This window comes from Tympanuchus pallidicinctus, unplaced genomic scaffold (assembly GCF_026119805.1).
Source record: "Tympanuchus pallidicinctus isolate F22 unplaced genomic scaffold, pur_lepc_1.0 scaffold1, whole genome shotgun sequence".
NCBI classification, from domain to species: domain Eukaryota; kingdom Metazoa; phylum Chordata; class Aves; order Galliformes; family Phasianidae; genus Tympanuchus; species Tympanuchus pallidicinctus.
Window position 1 is genome coordinate 25,132,902 of NW_026294618.1, and position 24,191 is coordinate 25,157,092.

The 24,191-nt window shown below is 34.9% G+C and overlaps 1 protein-coding gene across 12 annotated transcripts in view; it reads left to right on the forward strand.

The window, feature by feature from the left end:
• The window catches only part of PHF3 (PHD finger protein 3), a 44,848-nt gene that overhangs the window by 16,604 nt on the left and 4,053 nt on the right, over window positions 1–24,191 (forward strand). For 11 of the 12 annotated variants that reach the window (XM_052700780.1, XM_052700789.1, XM_052700845.1 and 8 more), the window contains 12 exons: window positions 706–2,491; window positions 11,639–11,966; window positions 12,903–13,080; window positions 15,183–15,333; window positions 15,464–15,620; window positions 16,601–16,717; window positions 18,212–18,340; window positions 19,066–19,201; window positions 19,488–19,686; window positions 21,068–21,215; window positions 22,625–22,714; window positions 23,904–24,099. In XM_052700780.1, coding sequence (XP_052556740.1) covers window positions 706–2,491; window positions 11,639–11,966; window positions 12,903–13,080; window positions 15,183–15,333; window positions 15,464–15,620; window positions 16,601–16,717; window positions 18,212–18,340; window positions 19,066–19,201; window positions 19,488–19,686; window positions 21,068–21,215; window positions 22,625–22,714; window positions 23,904–24,099 — 3,615 coding nt within the window. Of the gene's footprint in view, window positions 1–705; window positions 2,492–8,024; window positions 11,528–11,638; window positions 11,967–12,902; window positions 13,081–15,182; window positions 15,334–15,463; window positions 15,621–16,600; window positions 16,718–18,211; window positions 18,341–19,065; window positions 19,202–19,487; window positions 19,687–21,067; window positions 21,216–22,624; window positions 22,715–23,903; window positions 24,100–24,191 lie in introns of those variants that run through there. The other variant, XM_052700879.1, reaches the window with a different exon arrangement.

Sequence of the window (24,191 nt, forward strand, 5' to 3'; positions counted from 1 at the left end):
ATGCTTAATACTTACTTCAATTACATACTTAAATTCTGCATGATTTTGCTTATGGTAATGATTTGTGATTATGCCAAATGTTTATGATTAGGGATTTTTTGAACTTATTCAGCTGGTGGAGTTATTGACAGCCCTACTTCTTCCTCCATAGCGTACTCTGAGTTAAAAAGATAAAATTAATTGATAGAAAAATGGGAATTTAAAGAAGAGTCTGTTACAAAGCTGGTGAATATATGCCTTTTTAAAAACATAGTGAAATTGATGATTGCTTAAAATTTGAAAAGATGTCATCAAGTGAGGCTGTTACTGACTTTCAGATTTGTTTATTGTGCTTTCTAAAAACCTTCTAAACATTACAGCTATACTTCTAATCACAATATTATCTAGACGTCATTTTTATTTAGAGTAGATAAAGTTCAGTGCTAGAAAAGTAGTGGGTTTTGATTCTTTTTCATCAGAGGTTCATCAGAAGTTTTTTTTCATATGCTATTTGCAATTTTAACAGCTGTTAGAGTAATGAAATGCTTAGATTCAAACTGTTGTGTTTTTGTTTAATGTATTAAAACTTAGTTGTTTCACTAAACTTGAGTTCCCTTTGTGCCTGGTATTATAAGTAAGGCTAAATCATTTCTGTTCTAGGTTATTCTTGTGTTTGCAAATAGCAGTATACAGTAAAGTTAAGATGTTTTCTTTTTGCCTTCGTAGAGCCAGTCCGGAATTTGCGACAGAGCACACTGGCCAAGCGTTCAAATATTGCACCCGTAGCTAGTACCAAGAAATCATCTGTGAAAAGTGTATCTGCCACCAAAATAGGACAGAAACAGCAAGACAAAAGTCCAGCTAAAGAGGCAGATGTTGCCACACCCCTGAAAGTGGAACAGCCTAAAGAAGTTAGGCGTAGTACAAGGAGATCAGGACAGACGGAAGGAACAGTAGCAGCTTCCCAGAGTACAAAAAGTATTCCTAGTCCTGAAGAGGTAAATGAAGTGAAGTCCGAACCCCTTGAGCAGGCGAAAGTTGAGGAAACATCCCAAGAGTTAAGTTCTAATTCTGCAGGATCTTGTACTCTTCCTAAAGAAACAAAAGAAATAGCAGAGATTGCTGCAAAGGCCGAGTCTGGGAATGTTGATTCAGTTTGTCCTGCAGATACTGAAATTACTGCACTTAATGATGAAGCAAATGATGTGAATGATTCAATGGGCTCTGAAGCTTCTTCAGAAGAAAAGGCTGAAAATAAAACAGTGGAATTGGAGAAGATAACAGAAGAGCAAAGTGGGCAAACTGGAAAAACTGATGATCTGTCTAGTGTTTGTGTGAATCAGAGTGAAATTTATGAGACCTTTTCCAATTTGTCTGGCTCTGTAGAAGATGGGGTTGAATGTAGATTGGGTTCCTGCAGTGTGGAACTCCCAGATGAAAATAGATTGTCAGAAAAAGAATGTGTAACAGAGGCTGTGGATGATGGCAAGGGACTGGAGAAAACTGTAACTTCAGCAGAGAAATTACTGAACAGTACAGAGTTTGATAATAAAGACTTGAAAAGTGAAGAGTTTACTTCTGTTGACCCAGGAAATAGCATTTTAGAAAGCACTGTTCTTGACCATACAAGCCGAAATGTACAGCAACAGATCAACAGTACTACGATAGAAGACTCTGACACATTAAAATTTCAGGTTGATGATAAACAAATTAACATTCCATCAAAATGTGAAAAGAACATGAAACCTCGGCATAGTAAATCTGTAGTAGAAAATAAGCAAGATATGACTGTGGGTGCTGAACAGAAATCAAGTACAACGCAACAGGATGTGAAGCATTCAAGAACAAGAGCTGATTCTACTGTTTCAGGTCTTCACAGTTCATCTTCAGCAAGTCTCAAACGGAATGCAGAAGAACAAGAAAGTCATCAGCATCCAAATAACCCTGTTAAAATTAGGAAGAAACAAACTGATCTGGCTTTGAAAACAAAGAGTCGTCTTACATCAGCCTCGGTAAAAAAGCAGGCTAATACAATGCTGAAGAAAATACCCCGAGTCCAGGCTTCTGGGCTTGTGCATAAGTCATCAATTCAGAAAGCAATTGAGAAATCTATTCAAAGCAGTTCTAAAGATACCCACCACTCTGGGCATCCAATACCAGGACATATTTCAAATCTTGGTCAAAAGCAAGCCCAGAAACACCAGTTTGCTTCTGTGCTAAAAACAAATAGTTCTACAAAGGAAGAGCTAGAGGCAAAAGATGCTGCTATGGTAGAACATCTGAAGGAGGATGATAAAGAAAAAAACAAATCAAAAAGAACTGATAAGAATCTTCAGCCTCGCCAGAGAAGAAGTAGCAAAAGTCTCTCACTTGATGAACCCCCGTTGTTCATTCCAGATAACATTTCTACTGTTAAAAGGGAAGGCTTGGAGCATGCCCCTGCTAGTGAAAGCAGACATGTTTGGGTGCCCAGCAAGCAGTGTGGCTTTTGCAAAAAGCCACATGGCAACAGGTGTGTGTGGCTTTGTGCCTGCAGAGTTATTTATCGTTGGTCTCAGAAGACTTTTTTTTTTCCCTTTTATCAATTGTTTCTTACTGCTGGTACCCAAACAAAAGTGTAGCCTAGTAATGGTAGCCTATTATACTGTGAATTGATTTCATTTGCCCTCATGCACTTTTGTCTTTTCATTGGAATGTTAGAAACTAGCTTGGCTATACGTTTTTACTAGGAAAGTTTCGTTTGCATCTCAGCCGGAATGTTGTGTATTCTGAACTAACTTTTTTTTCTCAGAAATCAGACAAAGCTTTCCATGGTCTAGATTCATTTCTTTCCACATGCTCCTTAAGCTAAAGGTTCACCATCTATCAAAGTTGAATGGTTGTATACATACGATTTTTAGTTGTTAGAACTAAGATTGTATTACATAGAGGTGAAGAGGGGAATAGCAAGTTGGGTGGGGAGCAGAAAAGGCTGGGGAAAACATTATGAAACTTTCACATAGGCATACCTGAAATTGCTTTCATATGCAGCCTCATTTGCCATTTAAAGTTGACATCCCTCTGTCACTAAGTGAACTGAAAAAGGCCATTATATTCCAATAATGAGCTGTCAATCCAGGAATAAGAATTCCTTCATTACCACTTTGGTTTAGATTCATTATCTAGTGACTGTTTTTTGCTCATTTAATTTGCAGCTGTAGTATCTGTATTGGTGTTATTAAAAGAGGTAATGATAGGTTTGCTCTGCAAACTTAATTTCATATGCTTTCTTTTAGAAAAACATTATTAGAACTTGTTACCATTTATCCCTCTGTAATACTGTTTTATTTTATGCAATTGGCATCTCCTCAGTTTAAGCCAGGACTAATCAATTTGAAGTAAAATTAACGATATAACACATATACAACCAGGAATAAGTACAGCAAACCAACTTGACATGGTCAGGTTTTAGTGTTCTTACAATGGCATATAGCAGTATAATATTTGGATGACCAACTGAGGTCATTGTTGATAGCAGTCATGAATTTTCTCAGATTGTGATTACTGGTATCTCAACCTTTTTAATGTCAGGTTTTTGTTGTGTAGGTATTTTTTTTATTTTGTTTTTTTTTTCTTCTTCTTTTTTGAGACAGCAACAACAAAAATTTGTCAGAAGTCTTGATCTAACCAAGTTTCAGCAGAAGATTGTATTACCTAAATTTAGAAAGATATAGGGAATGTGATTGAGATATGCTGATGAGGAAGCTTTCATTACTGAACCTCATACTTAGTAATAGAAAAATTAAGACCAGTCCATCATATTCCATTAACACTTTTTAAAAATTATTTTTTTTTTTTTTTATTTCATAAACCTTTCTGATTCGCTTGATGTTGCTGGGATTGAAGGGGAAGCAGAACTTACATCTGAAGTGTCTTGGCATTTTTATGTCTAAGTATTGGCAAAAAGCCAAGCAAACATCTTCAGTATTCAATATTAAAATAATAAATTTAATAGTTTTGATGTATTTCCGAGTGAATAGCATATCAAAATTATCCAGAGGAATGTTTCCTCCTCCCCTTAATGCATTTTGTGGATTGCATTTCAAGGGATTTTTGTCTTCCTCATGTAACAGTGCGGTGAGCCAGCCCATTTTGTTTACTTGTATGTTTGTGGTATAGGGGTGAGGAGAAAGAAAAGTGTGACATGATAGAGAAGTATTTTAAAATGGCCGAAGTTTGACAGGGCTAAGATATGGAACAGTATTTGCAATGGAAATTCTGTTCAGTGGTCACTTTAGAAATTTTTATTAATGCTGTGGTACAAATTATTTGTAGAAAAAGTTGAGCTGAATTTGCAGTCTTGTTCATAAATAATGTGCATTACTACTTTGCAATATGCCATAATAATGAAACACACAAAATTTAGGCTACAAAATACTGGACTCGTGAACCTTTTAATCTTCCCTGCAATAAATACAAACTCACCAACTTATTAACATAATACTAAGCTTGGAGAATTGATTCAGGTCAGAGAGAATGTAGAGATTGTTTCATCAGCCTTGTTTGTGTAGAGAATCCCCAAGCAAGATGCTTATTTAGGCCTTTCACAGCCCCAGGGTAATCTTCCTGTGATCTGCCTACGCTATGCTAGAAGAACAGCACAGGATGGAGGTACTGTTGGGTGGTGTTTTATTTCAGAATCAACTTAAAAAATTGTATCCAGTTTTCTACAATTGACCACATTTAGAGTTGAAGTAGACTTACCTTATACAACTGACAGAGGGATTTGGTTGGAAAAGGAGTCCATTCTTGTAACTTTCATGATCAAAAAAACTTTCAAGTTAAAATATGCCTTATCTTATAAGAGTTGTACCTGTTGATAGATCTGATTATTGTTCTTGCTTTGAACAGTAACTGTTTATATTCTGCTTTCTACTTGTCTTGATGTTTATAAGCTGGAACCAACATAGCTGAATTGTATTTTGTATCACCCTTCCCCATAAACTGGGTGATCAGTGCTTGACTTAAAAATTGGTTGTTATAATCTGTTTGCTTGATGGTTTTCTGTTGATTCCCATTCAGAAATTTACTTTTGCAAGATAACTAAATAAGTAGTTGTTCTTTCAAATGGAAACTAAACTCTTTCTGGGTCAGGTCAGATAATTGATGTCTCTTTATATTCAGTAATTTTTATAATATATGGCACAGTTTTTATCTGCTTAGAGCAAAGTTTGAGTTGTTTTTTATTACTGATTGCAGTATTTCTTTCAACTCGTTTGGCTTTACTATTGTGTTCCAGTACTGTCAGATGTTTTCTTGTCATCTGGTAACATACATCACACCTGTAAATTTTGATTCATCCATATATAGATGAAAGGCATTTGTATATACCTGTAAATCTATCTATCTATATATATGCTTATTGCACGAAGATCTTACAGACCAAAGTTACTACCTGAATTTCTCAGTGAGCTGAAACTATGTTGGAGATAATAAGATCTATCACAAATGTAAATGTTACTTTTCCTGAAGACGGATTGAAGGTATTTAAAAATAGTAGAAGAAAAAAAAACCATTGAATTTCCTGGCATAGAGCTAGATGAGGGTACTCTGCAGACTGTGAGAAATCTGCTAATGGAGGATTTCTTCTTGTGTCCATATTATAAATTTCTCCATTTTTCCTTGTAAATGTTCGATATGCTCAGATTCATAAGCTGAATTAATTTCTTTCTTAGGCAGAAAGACAAAACTTAACTGAAGTTTTGAAGATCCTCTCCTTTGTTCACCAACTTAAATTTAATAATTAGTACATAACTTGAGATTTTCTGTTTCTAAACAAATTTTCTAGAAAGCATTATGGAAAGCAAAGGGAAGTCTGTAATTCTAATTGCTTTCTGGTAATTTCCTCTTGATTTCTACAATTCTAGTAATTTTTTTTTTTTTTTAATCTGTTTTTGTGTTGCTTGGAATTTGATGATGCCATTTGTGTGGTCGGAGTACTAGGACTTCTCAGAGCTTTGTAGTGCAGAACAAGATTCTTCCTTACTTAGGTCATGCTTTTTTGCTGCATTTCAGTTGTGGAAAATGGAGGAAAAGGTACCGATACTGTAAAAGGCAGTTGTAAAGGTGTAGAATTTGATTAAGAAAAGATAAAATATTCTAATCTCTTGGGTGTAGAGAGCCACCAAAAAGCTTCTGTAAAACTAATATACAAAATTACTTCAATTTATGTGTAAAGTTTAAAAACAAAAAAATCCACGTGCTGTTGTTGCTGTAGCAAAATTAAATTACAGTGTAAACAAGGTGGCATTGTAATATGTCATTAAAAAATTTAAGGACTCCAGTGTGTTTCATACAACTGTCCCATTTTATTGCTAGTGTTTATTAATACAGATTCTATTAATTTGCTGCAATATTAGTAGAATTTCCATTAATACCAGTACCAGTGGAGAGCCAGGAATCCATGGAGTGGTTTGGGTTGGAAGGAACCTTTAAGATCATCTCGTTCCAACCCCCCTGCTATAGGCAGGGGCACGTCCCTCTAGACCGGGTTGCTCGAAGTCCCATCCAGCCTGGTCTTAAACACGTTCAGGATGAGAGCACCCAACAGTCTCTCTGGACAACCTGTTCCAGTGTCTCACCACCCTCAAAGTAAAGAAGTCCTTTCTAATATCCAGTCTAAATCTACTATCTTTCAGTTTAGAATCATTTTAGTTGTCTAAAATACATAGTTTTATAACATGCTTGTGTATGTGCAGTTTAGAGAACTGATTCTGCAAGATGCAAAACGTAGATAAAAGCGCTTACTAAGGGAGCTGCCTTTAGTATTGCTTTTAGCAGGTTTGTGGTTAGTGTTAGGAGATGCAGCCAGTTTTTTCATGGTTTGGGGAAGATCAAGGATTTTGGTTTTTCAGTTGCTTGGGCCTGTTTTTTTTTTTGTTGTTGTTTTTTTTAATTTACCTTCTGTTCAGGCAGAATAGAATTGTCAGTGTCATAGATTGCTTCCATTTTAGAAAGGCTTGTGTAACACGAAAAATAGTAAAGAATCAGCCTTTAAATGAGAAAGGAGCTTGTATTGTATAATAGAGTTACTCAAATGATAACTAGGAAATTAGAGTTTTCAGTATCTTTATCCTATGCTGTGCACTCCTTGTAAAGACATTTGATGATAATGTTTCTATGAAAACCACCAGTACTTGTTTCTAGAAGACTAAAAAACTGAAAAAAATCAGTAATCAAGCGTATTGAACTTGTATGATAAACAAACAAAAACTTGTTCTCTGGTAACAAGGTTGTGCACTTTTTTTTTTTTTTTGTAACTTTTTATTTCTCTGAGTTTTGAATTGAGTCCAAGCTACACTGATGTGAAACACAGGCTTTGCTAAAGTTGCTGTGAATATCTTTCTCAGCCTCTATGGTAATGAAGTGGATTGGTAAAGGTTAAGCTCATCACTCTTCTAATAATGTCTGAAGGGAAAACAATTGTTTCCATGCAGTGTCTCAACTTTAATGTTGGCTGACTTGTAGCACAAAGTTTTAAAATCTAATTTCACAGTGATTGGATTCTCTAGAAACTTGTTTTTGTTGTATGTATTGAGTTTATGTAAATTAATTTTAAAACCTGACCCTGCATTTTGAAAATGTGGTCCAAACCTGAGGGATTTTTTAATATCACAGATGAATTTAATTTGCCACAAATGACACTAAGGGAAGTCTCCCAGACTTAAAGGTGGTGATGGAATGTTTGCTTCAATTATTGTCTCTTTTCATCTATGATCTGTTCTGATTTTTGAAGGTGCATTTTTTTACACAGTACGGAGACTGCCAAGAATTATTTAAAAGGAATGAAACAATAAAATGTAAAGGTCCCAGTGAACTGTTACACGTTCCACTGTCACCTGTCAGTTCTTCTTAATTTTTTTTCATGATGGAAAGTTTTTATATTGAAGAAAAGTAAAAGCAGTTCTAATTTTCTATTGAATGGGGGTTGATACAATATTTTAAAACACTTTTTTTTTCTCTTTCAGCTTTACATCTTCCACTCCAGCCTTACAACACGGGTAAAATTCCTGCTCTGCAAATTGAAGCAATCTGCGTTCAGAAACTTTGGTGTTTTAAATAGTCCAAGATATCAGAACCTCTTCAGTCACAACTGACAGCTTTGCAAGAGGACATCTTTGATCCTTCAAGCGAGGCTTCAGTGTCACTTGATGTCCCCTTTTAATTTTTGAGCGTTGCACTGTCGCTTTTGTTATCCAAATACAATTACTGTTATAAATCATAATTGCATTTTGTGTGCAGATGAGTGAAACAGATAAAGATGCAAATACAGCCTTATGATACAAAGGATTTCTTACATTACTTGTATCAAAATCATATGTTCTCTTTCAGCCTTGAAACTGAGACTTTCAGTTGACTAGTGTGAAAACAGTGACATTTTCAGGCAGGCAGCACCACTATTTTTATTACCATTTTGTATAACAAAATTTAAGCCAGATAATTGTGAACAGTTAAATTTTGTTTATAGCACAGGCTTCATGGACATTTCCAAATTCTCTTTGAGTCTTATTTTCTGAATCTGAAGTTTTATTATGCGTGTTTAAATACAGTGCAATTGAAACCTTATTGTAAAGCCTTATTTGGGATAAACCCAAATGGATGCTACGTCTTCAGTAGTTTCATTAAGATGGCTAAAATGATGTCTCTCCATCTTGGTGTATATTCTTTGTGAATAATTACTTGTTTCTGAGCAGAATTCATTTACAGTTTTTCCTTTTTTTTTTAATTATTTGCATAAAAATGTGGAAACAAAACCAAGAAAGTACAACTTGTAAATATCTTTGAAATTGGGCTATTAGGAATCAGCTTGTTCTTGGAAGCCTGTGCCTCTGCTCTTCTGCTCAGTTGCCTTAAATTACTCCTGTTCAGCAAAGTTAAACTATTTAGAAGCTGAAATCCCTAGTTCAGAGTATGGGATAGGACTTTATTATAAACTGTCCAACTAGGTAAAGCCTTTGTGAAGGGGGAGGGAAAAAAAAAGTCTCACTTCTGTTATTGCTAGACCTGAAAATAAAGATATAAGACTGAATGCTTATTTGGTGCTTTACTGATGTCGCAAACCATCCGTCCCTTTTGCCACTTCCAGTTTGTGAGCAAAGCTGCAAATTACACATGCTGTCAGTTTAAAGCTGAAGTTGTGCAGCATTTTGTTTGTTTTAGTCCTGAGTTCATCTGTGCTTTCAAATCAAAATTTTAGTTTTGGTTGCTGCAGTTGCAATGTGTCCTGCTCATTTAACAAATTAGTTTCCAATGCTTGAGTTTACAAACTGAAATTAAAAAAAAAAAAAAAAAAAAAGTTTTTAATAAAAATTCTAGTAGTATTTGCAGCTTCAAGATTGTGCTTTCTCAGTTTCCTTCAGTTTTTAACCAGAAGGCGTTCGTTCATCAGTACAACAAAATACTTGTCTGTTTTGATCTTCTTTCAGCTCTGTAGAAAATGGTTTTGGATTTTTATAAACCAGTTTTTGGTATTCCCAGAGTTTTAGTAATTTTTGCAATGCTGCAGGATGTATCATGTCAAGCATCTTGTAGATCCTTGGAATTGTGAAATAGGAATTGTGACGTAGGCATTCATGCAATATTTCATACCATCACATTTGACTTTACACTCTCATAATGAAGCAGTCATCTTTGTGTCAAATTTCCATCACTTCTCCTTTGTTTTCCTGTAATACTACAGTATTTCTGTGGTAGAGAGGGTCAGAAGCACGTAACAGTAGTGTTACCATTCTTATATCTTGCTTTGCTGGAACATGTATGTGAAGAGATGGAGGTACTGGCAAACTTTGAAGGAACCTGTGCCTTCATTAACTGAAACAACTGAATAGACAGGCAGATCTTTTTGTTAGTCGTCATTAACACCAACTGATGTACTTGTAGCTTAGGAGAAAGAGAAAATAGCTTTCTTCACAAACTAGATTATTATAAAGACTTTTTGTTTTTTCAAATCTAGTGAACAGCATATATATATAGACTACTAAAACTGGAAGTGAGCTGTTCCTTGAACAGCTGGAGCTTTAAAGCTTATCATACTCATTTTGCATCAAAAAACTTATTTACTTCAACTGAATTTAATAAATAGTTATTTTGGGTAAGTAAGGACAGAAGATAAAGCTATGACTCTTTTCTGTTCTTGCACTTCAAACTTATGCTGCTAGACTAGGAAGATTCTCCATCTCTTGTAGTTTTTTGAGTACAGTACTGGCCTCAAACCACCTTGAGTGTTCGTCTGTAGTTCTGGTGAATGAGAATTTCTCTTAGTACATTTTATAATATATGCTTAGTCTTTCAAAGTAGGTAAGTCAGAGAGTAGCAGCTCCTCATTTTTACAGGAGCTCGTACACATTAGGAGTCTTCCGTAGAAGAGTCTACAGACTTCAGTCATCTATGGGATTTACAAAGAAATTGTATATAATTTTTCAGTACTTACAAAGTCACACTTTTCATAATGCAATCACTTGCAGTCTTTCTGTATTTTCTGCCAGACATTAAGATACATAATATGTATAGGAAAAAAAAAAAAAGATAAAAAGGAAGAAAAAAATCTAGGAAGGTGATGCAAGAGATCTTTTACATCACTTGAAAGCAGATCAGTAGCACTTAACTTAGGTGAATTTTTTTATAAGAAATTATTTTAAAAGCAGTTACTTCTGAGTGAAACAAATCTATTGATGTATATAATCTGTTTAACTCTGAAATTCCACTTTACTCCAAAATAGTTGAGAAATTATACCTATCAGTGCAATTAGCGGCCAGTAATATCTATTGAAATTTCAAAGTAGCTTTAGCAAAATCATTGGAAACTAGGGTTTTATCTTAGACCAGGTGATCTTCATTGCACTTTGAAATGCAAGCTGTGCGTAAAGTCACATTTGCTGAAAAAAAATGAAACAGTTGAAGTGACTGTGAGATGAAAAGTGTTCTTTAAGCAATTCTCGTTTTGATATTATAAGTATGATTCAAGAAGCTACAGCTGGGAGTAAGACGGTGACAGAAGTGACATACCTAATTTCAAACTTACTAATAACTGCAAACAGGTCAGATTTAGCTGGAAGCCACATTCCTAACCCCAAGTTCACAAGAAAAGAGAGGGAAAAAAAAAAAACTTTCTGGAACTAGCTGTGTGCTGTTTATATTTCTGAAAAATGCTTAAACATATCTTACTGCAATAGAAGGCTAAGTCATCAGTTGATACATTTCTACTGTAAGTTTGGAGGAAAACATGTGAGATATGCTTCTGCAGGAAAATGTTTCAGTTTTCTCAAAGTTTGTTCAGTGGTTTTGAGTTTTTGAGAGTCTTCTTTGCTCAATTTGTTTTGGTAGTATTCTGAAAAGACTCTGTTGGTAGGGCTTACAAGTTACATTACATAGCGAGGTTGTGATATTCTCTTGGACTATTGCAAAAAGGCAAATAAAACCACTCAAACTCTCAAATACAGCCATTTCTCAGATCATACCATGTTGTAAGGCTGGAGATGGATGTAAAGCTACAAAAAGAATCGTTTATCAGGTAAGAACAAGTTGCTGAGATGCACAAATCAAAGCAAGTGTGATACATTCTGCTTGCATTGTTGCTTGCTTTTTTTTTAATGTGCTAATCTGTATCTTGCTTTGTTTTCAGGTTTATGGTAGGCTGTGGTAGGTGTGATGACTGGTTTCATGGCGATTGTGTTGGACTGAGTCTTTCTCAAGCACAGCAGATGGGCGAAGAAGATAAAGAATACGTGTGTGTGAAGTGCTGTGCTGAAGAAGATAAAAAGGCAGAGTGTTTGGATCAAAGTGTCCTGGATACTCAAGTGAAAATGGACAGCCATAAAGAAGAAAAAGCAATTGAATATGAAAAACCAGGGACGTCAAAGCAAGGACCTACTTGTAATCTGAACTTAGCAACTGAAAAAGGAAAGCAGACAGAGGACATAGGGAAACATAAAGTCAAAATTTTCAAACGGGTGAGTCTTATTTAAATTCTTTTTTGCTACTGAGGGTAGAGCATTTTCTCCTACCTCCCCTGTTTGGGAATACTACATTATAAGCATTTTTGAATCTAGTATACACTGTAGATTTTCTCATGTTCCATAACTTGCATAATCTAATGCTGTAGCCTCCAATCAAAGCATAGCCAGATGGTTTTGAACGTTCTGTTCATCTTTTCTTTTGAAGAAGTTAGTGAATTTTGCCTTCAAAACTTTTCTTAGGCATCTGTCCATTTGCTATCTTATGAAAAGCATACATCCTTTAAGCATTATGGGACTAAGTGAAAACAGCATTTTAGTTTTGACAATCTTACTTTAGATTACTTTGATTTAGAAGAAAATGCTTGATGTCTTAATTAGTATCTTTCTGCTTTCTTTTACTTATCAAGAGCAGTGAGGTGACTTGCTTTTTATTAAATTTACTCAGTCTTTTGACATATTGTATCATGTTCAGCATAACTTAATCATCATTGATCATTTTTTATTTTATTGCATTGCTGTGATTCTGACATGTAAGCTCTTCTGTTTAACTTTGATCAGGTTTTTTTTTTTATTTGTTTTACATGTAAGCTACAGTCATATGTGGCTTCCTGTGAATGTGTGACTAAAGCTGGTTATGGGATGTTCTGGTCTCCCTGGCAGCTAAACACAGTGTTTTTCAACATAGAGCTTAACTGCAAATTGCCTGTGGTGTGCCTTGGGCCAGTTCAGTTTTGAAGGAAATTGTCAGTCAGTTGGTAGCAATTTGAGAAATTATTCAGTAACTTCCAAGATGGCTTACATGGTGGTGCATGTACTTCTGGGGGGTTTACTATACTTGTATACTTAAAAAATTGAGAAAAATGCATGGTAATTATGCTGTGATTCATTACAGCATTCAGCAGAATGTTATCATGTAAATGTTTGTTTCAGGAATCTGGTGATGGGAAGAAATTAACAGAATCCATAGACTCAGATACTAAAAAAGGCCAGCATGTTCCTGCTCGTAAAGCATCGCAAACTGCTGTAATTCCTCGGCGGTCCTCTGAAGAAAAAGGAGAAAAAAATAGTAAAGAGTCACTTAATGTAGTTGAAAAGTCCACAAAATCAGGTAATGACTAGGAAAAGTACTTCATGCTGTAACTGACGTGTAGAATGAAGGGCAGTGATACTATGTAGTATCAATTTTTAAATGTTTTATTCCTGCAAATGATTTTCATTTGAAATTTTATTTGAAAGATGAAAGGTACATATCTTCCCTCAGAATAAACCTACCTGCATCCCCTATCTCCCTTCCTGGAAACAGTACTCTTTTAAGCTCATGCTAAGATGGAATTCCTGTGATCTGGTATTGAAATCTTAGCAGCAGCGCTATTGAGATTTTGCATGAGAACTGTCTTTAAATCCTAAACTCAAACTTTGAATTCATGTCTAAAAAAAAATATGCTTTTCTGGTCGTTTGTCAATTCTGACATTCCAGAAACTTTTTTTCTGGAAGAAAATAATTGAATGTATCAGGATGAAATGTAAATCTAAATGTAAGTATTTGATACTGAATAGTGTCCTTTAGACTTCAGATACTGTACTATTCAAGTTCTGAGTCGCAGAATAGCTAAGAACCTTTCTAACTACGTATTGCATGGGTGAAATGAGTCTTCGGCATCTGTGGAATCATTGAATTGTTCTAAAATGTATTAATTGAATTAAGAGGTGACAAAAGGGTGTCTCACTGATGAGTTCAGAGTAAGAATTAACCTGAAGATCACTTTTAAACTGGATGGCTTGGCAATCTCCTTTAGGAGATTTTAGCATAAAAATGGATAAGCAGTGAGTTTGTCTTAATCTTAACTGCTTTTTAGGATGCTTATAGTGGCATTGTTTATTGCTAATCTTGCCTATCATTTCCCTCTTATGGGACTGTAGTTTCAGATGGTTGAAATTTCTCTGAAATATTGCTTGCATGTGGAAACTTTCTATTTCCCCTGACACTCTCAGGCTTCATTTCATTTTGAAAAACGTTTCAACTTAGCTCTTCATCCAATTCTGAAGAGGAGATGAGCAAATAAAAGCATTATTAAAGCTGCTTTACTTAATAAGTCTAGCATATCAGATCACAGTGTGAAAGTATGACAACGGTTTCCAGTCTTTACTGCCTTTCTAGTGAGGAAAGAGAATTCATAATCTTGGTAGGGCTGATTGTCACATTAATTACAGAGCTGATGTTCCAAGTACGTATTCTGCCCCATGGAAAATAAAATCTGTCGTTTTCTAGTTACTTGAAAAAGTAGTATGCTTCTGGTATTGAAGTGTTTTAAATTGCACACAATAGTTGAAGGAAATAATGAAGAAATGTTCTTTTTGCCATCAGTCGTAAAGCTAGGTCTTTATTAGTCTTAGATGTTTCTTTTTTTTTTTTCCAGAGTAAAAAAAAAAAAAAAGTTAATGTTTTTTCTCTTTAATTTCATAAAAAGAAGATAACTACTGTATATTAGGGATATATGCATAAGCTGAGACATGAGTAGTCACTTGAAACTTTGCAAATTAAAATTTGAAGTAATTGTTGAAATGATTGTAGTTTGGGTATAAATGTATATTGTTTATATATATTTTTAATCATACACAATATATGATTGTTATTATTTATGATAAAACATTATAGTGGCCATGTTTGAGACTGTCTTTTACCTGAACTGGCAGCTGAGATTCTCATGATTGGAATAGTCTTGATGGCTAATAGATTCAGGAATGCTAAGTTTAATGAAAAATTCCATTTTAAAGTAACATTGAGTATGCTTGTGGTGAGTGCTTCCCAGTATGCTTTTTTTCTCAATGTAGCAATGGAAAAATTAGTTTTAATTAAAATTAGTCTTAGTAGAATATCCCAAGTTGGTGGAGACCTGCAGTGGTCATCAAATACAGCTCCTGGCTCCAAGTAGGACTACACAAAATTCAAACCCAGTGTCTGAGAGCACTGTCCAAATGTTCCTTGAGCTCCAGCAGCTCGGGGCTGTGCCGACTATTCCATGCCCACCACCTTCTGATTAAGAACCACAGCCCAGGGTGCGGTTGGCCTTTGGGCTCCCAGGGCACAATACTAGCTGAGGTGCAGCTTGCTGTTGACCAGAATCCCCCGATCCCGAAAGAAAAGAGACAAAGAAAATGTTTATTGTAGTGGCCGTGCAGCTTATAGTTTTTAACTCTGTGTTTTCGTAGGTGTTCACGAGAAACAAGAAATTAAGAAAAAGAAAAATGAGAAAGGACCAATCAGTACAGCACATTTACCAACCGTGCCAGCTTCCAAACCTTCTGCTGATCAGATAAGGCATAGCGTTAAGCAATCTCTTAAGGAAATTCTGATGAAAAGGTATGAAAAGATAATGAAATTCATTTATTAATTTGTGTTTGCAAGTATTTTCTTTCAGAAGAAAACAGAGGGGAAATAATATTTGGAAGTAATTGCTAATTATTGTATTTGCTCTTCTATTCTCTCGCAGGTTGACAGACTCCAGTTTAAAGATTCCTGAGGAGAGAGCAGCAAAAGTTGCCACAAGGATTGAAAGAGAACTGTTTTCTTTTTTTCGAGACACTGACTCAAAATATAAGAACAAATATAGAAGTTTAATGTTCAATCTAAAAGATCCTAAAAATAATGTATGTATTACTTGTCTGTAATGATTTGTTGAAATCCCTTATTTTCTGTGTACTAAAGGAACAGTCTTCTATGAAAATATGTTATTAAACCTCTCACAATTAATCTTGTTCATTATTTTTCCTCTGTTTCCTTGTCTCTTTGATGTTTTGTCCTCTTGTTGCATACCCAATCTTCTCTGCTTCTTTGTGTTTTTTTTTTTTCCCTGCAATTAATTCTACAAATCTTTGCTCTCAGTGTACTTAATAGTCAGATTTCAGATTGTAGTGAATGTAGCTTGCCTTGTCAAAGTTGTCCTTACCACTGATGTGTATTTTTTCTCATAATTTTCTTTTTTTTTTTTGTTTCTGTCACGTAGCTTGTTTCACTGGAGTTCTGGCTTTCTGTAAGCCCATTATTTGATACAGCCTTTTTAGCTTGTCTTTTTTACTTTTTATCAGTTATTCTGATCATTTGTATTCTGTTCTGATCAAGTTTCTTTTTTCAGTCTCTCGTTCTTTAGTAATAATGGACTGTAAATTGTAAATTCTCTAACTGGCTTGCTTTGTTTGCTCATGCTGCCAAGTAATGTAAGTCCTCCCTCCTACCTGTATGCCCCTTCGATTTCACTTAAGTCAATCAGGAAGCACAGATATCCTCTTTATTATTAGCTTCTTTCTGTTGTGTCGTACAGAGAATTTACAGCTTTACAGAAAAGTCTGTTACCGCTGCAGTGGGGATAAACTTACTTTCTATTTTTGCAGCAACAGTTAATCATACAGCTGATCATTAAGGGTGTATGTAGATGTAGACTGAACAGGGGACTCTGGAGATGAGATTTTTATCTTTAAAAAAAAAAAAAGTGTAGTAGTGTTTCTGATTCAGAGAATATTTTAAAACAATACTCATGTTTAGAGAGAGTATATTGAATTTGTTCTTCTACTTTGTTTTCTGTTAGGAGCTGTTTTTGTCTCCACAGCAATAGTTTTCTTTTTTCTTCTAGATATTGTTCAAAAAAGTACTGAAAGGAGAGGTTACTCCAGACCATCTAATAAAAATGAGCCCAGAAGAACTGGCCTCCAAAGAACTGGCTGCTTGGAGACAAAGAGAAAACAGACACGTGAGATTTGTCAACTTAATGTTGTTTAGTTGGCTGCCTAAGTGTATTTATCTTCTGTTTCCAGGTTAAGTGTATTTAGAAAGAACAGAATGCATGTCACATAAGTCAATTCCAACTGGTCAGGAAGACCTCCATAATTTATTGAGTATTCAAAACTGAAAGGAGATGTTAGTACAGAAGTGAAAGAACTCTAGTAAATTCCTGAAAGGGGGCAACGATGCAGCTTTGTTTCTACCCTTTTTTTTTTTTTTTTTTTTTTTTAATATGTCTCAAAAGGAAAGGCTTTTGTGTCTTTCCAGCAAGATTTTAAAGCTCTTGTTGGAGCTTTGTTGAATAGTTCTAACCAGGGTGAGAGATCTCTTAGAACTAGCCAGACATAACCAGTGTTGTTTATAACGCACATGTCGATGAAACATTGCATCTCACCCATCAAGAAGTCTGGAGCTGAAAATGTTATCTGCCAATCTGAAAACCATCTAGAGAAATAATTAATTATACACAGTATAGGAACTTTATTAGGTTACTTTAAGCATTACTTTCCTTGAAATAGAAAGTCATGCTATAATTTATAACTGTGTTGATAGTTTAAAAGGAGAAGCAGGAATAGTAAGAGCTGTGTTACTACTTTTATACTTTTTCTTGAATAGTACCCAATAATTGACAATAGTTAACAAATGACAATTTAGCATAGCTATTTAAAAATGGCTATATTAGAGCATCAAGATGTCTAATTTACAAAATCTGGATTTGTGTTGGAGAGAATCTTTAATATTTATGTGCCAATATATAGGACTGAAAGGCAAAAAATTTGGATAGGGTTGATTGGGATATACGTTTTATGTTCGGGTTTTATGGCACTAGAAATTGTTAGTTATGTTGGATGATTTCCAATGAAAATAAATAAATGAGTAGATACCATGACATATAGTAGATTTGGGAACAGCCCATACAAACTGTTTCTGGATTCAGAAGTAGAGATGTGCTTTAAGAAGCAATTTCAGAACTAATGGTGTTTACCTTTTTTCAATGGAGACAAGTAGCAGTCCTGATGAGAATTAGCATATGCATTACTGGAAGAATATATTTAATGTTTTTTCTTGAGGAAGAACATTATTAGATTTATGTACTCAAGATCAAGCTCTTGAAAAATTACATAAATCTAGGTGTATTTATGTCCTACATTATCCCCTATATATTTCCTATTATTATGGAAAAAAGTTAATAAATTTTTCTTTAGGAAAATGTGGATTACTTGTACTTAAATTCAGTGTTCAAGGTCTACTTTACAGTTTCCTTATTCTTGTATTTTAAGTGAAGTTAGATGAAGTTCTTGTGTTTTTCCTTGAAGAAACTGCTTAACACTTGTAAAATAAGAATATACTCTTTTATTCACGGAGAGGTCCTTGATTACAGTCCTTATTTTATGTATTACATATGCTGAGTTCCAAATTTTATTATATGGAAACAAATAAATAGTATAACTTGTTTTTACAGACAATTGAAATGATTGAGAAAGAACAGAGGGAAGTTGAAAGAAGACCTATCACAAAAATTACTCACAAAGGCGAAATTGAAATTGAAAGCGAGACACCAATGAAAGAACAAGAAGTTATGGAAATTCAGGTAGGAAAGAGAAACAGCACATTTGGTTCATAGATAACGTGGTTGTAAGTCTGATTACTTGTTAGTTCTGTTTTAATTCTTCTTTCATCTTGCCTTTGACTTAGAGGCCTGGTGGGTTTTTTTTGTTGTTGTTGTTGTTTGTTTGTTTGTTTGTTTGTTTCAGATTAATTAATGAATACAGCAGAAAATACTCTAAATCTTATGTAAAATATATTTGGGAATACCTATTCACTATTTTAATGAATTTTTGTAGGTTTTGTCATAGCCTTTCAAGTTACAGAGGCTTTATAGCCTCAAAGCCGTAGACTCAAAGGGAAAATTTTATTATAGAATCATAGAATGGCCTGGGTTGAAAAGGATCACAATGATCATGTGGTTTCAACCCCCTGCTATGTGCAGGGTCGCCAACCACCAGACCAGGCTGCCCAGAGCCACATCCAGCCTGGTCTTGAATGCCTCCAGCGATGGGGCATCCACAACCTCCTTGGGCAACCTGTTCCAGTGCGTCACCACCCTCTGTGTGAAAAACTTCCTCCTAATAGCTAACCTAAACCTCCCTTGTCTCAGTTTAAAATCATTCCCCCTTGTCCTATCACTATGCACCCTTGTAAACAGCCATTATGTCTGAAAGGAAGAAAGTACTATAAATAAATAGAAGCAGTACAAATAGTGACATTAGGAATATTAACAGAAGAAAAAACCTGAGATGTTTTGACTTTCCTTAGGAACCTAATACGATGAAGTTGCATGAGAAGTCAGAGGAAGCTGAGAAAGATAAAGAAGGAAACGAATCTGCATCTCCAGACACCACAAGTCAACACAAAAATCATCTCTTTGATCTTAACTGCAAAATCTGCATAGGTGACAAAAACATATTTTTATTCTCAGTTTGCAGACAAAGATGTGGCAGCAGAGTTTTACGATTTTAAAATGATAGTCGCCTTCTATTTATAAAATGTAGACAGATAAATCTTTTTAATGATTGCATGTATTATTGTTGACACCTACTGTATTTATCCTATCGCACTACAATGGCAATAACATCTTCCATGTTTTCTAAGGAAATTCTCTTAGCTTTTTTGTTTGTTTTTTTTTTTCCCAATTACAAAACAAAACATATTCAAAATATTGTAATTCATCTCTGCAGGTCGAATGGCACCACCTACTGATGATGATCTTTCTGCAAAAAAAGTGAAAGTGTCTGTTGGAGTTGCACGGAAGCAGTCAGACAATGAAGCAGAGAGCATTGCAGATGCGCTTTCTTCTACATCCTGTATTTTAGCTTCAGAATTACTGGAAGATGATAAGCAAGACTCATCAAAATCGTCATTCCCGCCTCTTCCAAAGTAATATAAACTTAAGAAACAGTATTTTTAAGTGAAACACATTATTTCTCATGTTAAATTATTATGATTAATTTTAGTTGTTTTTATAGCATTTCGTAATTTCATATAATGGAGGTTGTACGCCTCTTCTTAGGAATGGGGCTAATTGCTTGCTGCTGTGTATTTGTATAAATAATGCTACTTGTGTAGTGACTACAAACCTCTGATTCTCATAGTTCCTTTCAAGGAAGATAGATTACTTTATTGAAGGTGGATATGTGCTTGTATGGATATGTATAATGTTGATCTAGTTGATCTAGTACGGATGTTGCTGTGAACTCTCTTCATTTTCTTCCTTTCAACCTTTACTCTCTTCTAAATTGCAATTATGAGGATAATTTTTCTGGTCTTGGAGACAGGTTTCTAGAAAAACACTGACTCATTTGTTTAGAATTGACCATAGTCCAGGAATGCAACCTTTATCAGGACATGATCCTTCACCAAGGACACAGGACTTTGGTTTTAGAATGGTTTGCTGAAGATTCAAAGAAATAATTTTTAGTGTAGAACAGCATGAAACAGCTTATTGTGTTACTACACAGCACAGCTTTTGTTACTAGTGAGTGACTGATAAACAGTGCTAGTAGCATGCCTAAAATATTTTTTTTTTAATGGGTTCAGAAGTGTTAAAATGTAGCTGTATTATTTTCTGTGAAGAAGCTCCCAGGCTGAGAAACGATTTTCTATGAAATTATTTAAGTCTTTCAGTTTATTTTTTGCAGTTGCTGTGCTATAGTTGCTGTTTTGTTGTTGTTGTTGTTTTGTTTTGTTTTTTCAAGTGTGAGGCGGTAAAGTTGCTTTGTATGGGTAATGATGTTGGAATTGAGAAGAGGTGCTGACTGAGCCAGTGGAAGTGATGCCTGGATGAGAGCAGCTAGCTGGCCAGGCAGTGTATCTGTAACTGGTGGTCAGTGTTGCAACAAGAAGTAGGAGCTAGGAAAGCAGGGTGAAGACAGGCCAGCAATTCACATGCTGTCTTCTCCTTCCCTACATGTTGCAGGGGGAAGATAGATCTCAATGGGTCTAGCAGCACTGTACATGTCTCTCTGTCTCCTTTGGTACCATTTTTTAGTTCTTGGAAAAAATAATTTCTGCAGGCTCCAAAAATACAGTACTAATACTGAGCTAATATGCTGTTTATCTAATGGCTCTTCATGTGAGAAATATCTTCTTCTACCCTGGAAGATGAGGAACAGTAGGCTTGTCTGCTTGTGTGTTTTCTTATACTCTCAAGTATTCTTAACTGAAAAATAAAATTCTTAATGATCTTATTTTATGAAGAAAGGTGACGATTTACATGTCATGCTCTAAACAAAGTGGTTTTGTCTTTTATTTTTTTAAGATCGGAAACACCTGGTACTGTAGAATGTGAAAGTCTGTTTCTGGCACGCCTGAATTTCATCTGGAAGGGTTTCATCAACATGCCTTCCGTGGCAAAGTTCGTTATCAAGGCTTATCCAGTTTCTGGCTCCTTTGAGTATTTAACAGAGGTACTTACATATATTGCAAAGAGTGGACAATTCTTTTGTGAACTTTAGTGACTTATTTACCATATAGGCTAATGGTAGTATAATGATAAAAGACAATGAAATGTGATTATACTGAACACAGTGCTTGCAGGAGGAAAGAAGGTAGGCAGAGTTTATCTGTGTAAGTAAATATTTTTCAGTTTGCCCTAAGTGAACCCATGATTCAGCAGGATTCAAGTTCTCCAATGTATTTAAAGGTGTTTTTCTCTCATCTTTCTTGAGAATGAATAGCAGTTTCTATTGAGATAATTTTGCAAACATTCAACTGTTTCTAGTTTGCTGTAAAACATCTTCTGTGTTAGGAAACTTAGGACAAAATTTATTACAGAAATAATCATCTCAGTGGCATCCATTTTCTGAATTACAGGTGAGGAAATGAAATCTTCCCTTTGAATTGAAAGCATTAAACAAGTCAGCATCAATTTTTGTAAGAAAGTGTCTATTGGAGATTTCTGTTAACATTATGAGCAGTCTTTTTTTCTAGAATAGAAATGTTTGTAACAAGATTTGGATTTTTTTTTTCTAATCTGGTGCAATTACAGCCCTTGTAAGGCTAAATTAACCTTAAAAATGTTTACTTAGTATTCTGTTCAGGCTCTGAGAGGCAGGAAAAGGATGCAACTACTTGTAACAGTTGTCACTGCAGCATAAAGTAAAGATCAAAGAGCATGTAAGGCTCAGTATTACTTCTCACCAAGTGACGCAGGATGTGTCAGCCTTCTAATTAAATAGTGTTAGGTCTTCTATTAATGTGCTTATCTTAATTTTACTGTAAATCCTCAGTCATTTGCAGATCACATATTACCTCTTGATGTTAAAGGATTGTTTTAAAAATAGAGTGTACTTAGTATAATTCTTCTGCTTTATTTCAAAACAACTCATTTTCCTAAGTTCTGCAGTTATTCTGGATGTCTGTTTATGCCATTAACAAAACTGAGTTCAGTTAGTATCTAAGAACAATTTTTCTTCTATGTACATAAGTGTGTAGGCTATATATTTTCTCATTATTTAAATTTTAAAAGCTTATTATATTTCCCTTTAGGTGTGCAACTCTCATAACAGCTTAATCATTAATGAAACTTGAGTATTTCTGGAGTGGAGTTCAATTTTGTTACTGTGGTGAACTGTTTTGGAGGAAGGTGTATATGAACAGCTTTGAGTGATAACTAATTTAGTACTAATTGATTTTGCTCTGAAAATCCTAATAGAAATATCCAAAATCTGAATTTAATTAATTTTCTAAGTTATTTTTTCTACTGTTGTAACTTCTGACTTTTAAAATTAGTAGTTAAGAACTTTAATAATTAAGAATGTTTTGAATATATAAAATAGATATGTTTGATTCAGATTTTTGATTTCCTTTTTCATAGGATTTACCTGATAGTATTCAGGTAGGTGGCAGGATATCCCCTCACACTGTCTGGGAGTATGTAGAAAAAATCAAAGCCTCAGGGACCAAGGTAAGAAATTCTACATAGTGCTTGCTGTTTAACATACATTCTGTTTACTCTGTATATCTTATTTTCCTGGAACATCTGCAAGATATGTCACAATTCAAGGATAAAACTGATAGTTATGTTAAATGGGATGGCTGGCAGCTTGTGGAATTTTTTATCTAACCTTAATCTCTCATGTATTGTTTGAGAGCACACGTATTTGTTGGAGAGAAATGCATATTTGAAGACAGCTTGACATGTCAGAAGTACTATTTTCTTGTTTCTGTATTGTCAGAGTATGTAAATCCACCTTGGTTGCCCAAGGTAGACTTGTACTGCAGTGTGCAAATTATCATTGTGTTGAGGAGCCCCAAACTAGACACTGCTTTCTCAAAAGTACTGAATAGAAGGGGATGATTGTTTCCATTGATCTGCTGTGGTTCTGACACCAAAGATGCAGTTGGCCTTCTTTAAAGCCCAGTTGCATTACTGTATTACTTATATTCAATGTAAGCCCACCAGGACCTGCACATCCTTTTATGCCAAGTTAGCCAGTAAGCCTTGTAGACGGTCCTGATTACTGGAGATATTTCATACAGAGGTGCAGGATTTCTTCACTTACTTCAGCTCACCTTCATGAGGTCAGCCCCTTGGAATAGCAACTTGCTCTTCAGCATATCAACCCATGTACTAACTGGTGTCATCTCAGTTTTGCAGTCTTCTGTTCTGTGTTCCAGCTCATAAATTGATCAAACCATTTAATAGGATCATCCCCAGCATCAACTGCTGAACTGGGCCTTGGGTGTTATTCTGGGATTTGGATACTCATTTTCCTTTAGTATTAGATATTATTTTAGACATAGTAGACTATACAAGGTAAATCTTCCTAGCAATGTTATGGGTAGAGAGGGGAATAATCTAGGGAAGCATACCAGCTTCCAAGTAAACTTCTTATTTAGTAGGCTGATAAAAGGATGACTTTTTGTCATGAGTTGTAAAGCACTTTTTTTTAAACTACTGAACATTTTTTATTTATCTTTTCCATTTTCCTTAATTACTTTTGACACTGTTTCTGCTCCTTGTTTTCTCTGCATTTTTGGGGAGGCTCTTTCTCATCTTTGAACTATGCTTTTAAATAAAGAACAGTAACTAAAACAGTTGAAATTTCATGAGAAATGTATGTATGATCTTTTATTTCTCTTTTTGTTAACAGGAAATCTGCGTAGTTCGCTTTACCCCTGTAACTGAAGAGGATCAGATATCCTATGCTTTATTATTTGCTTATTTCAGCAGTAGAAAACGTTATGGTGTAGCTGCCAATAACATGAAGCAAGTCAAAGATTTGTATCTCATCCCATTAGGTTCCTCAGATAAAGTCCCACATCATCTCGTGCCTTTTGATGGGCCTGGTAAGTACAGCATGGAACTTTATTATCATAGCACTTCATGTAGAAGCTTATAACAGTAGAGGGAATTAAATTTTAAAAGGCAATTAATGATG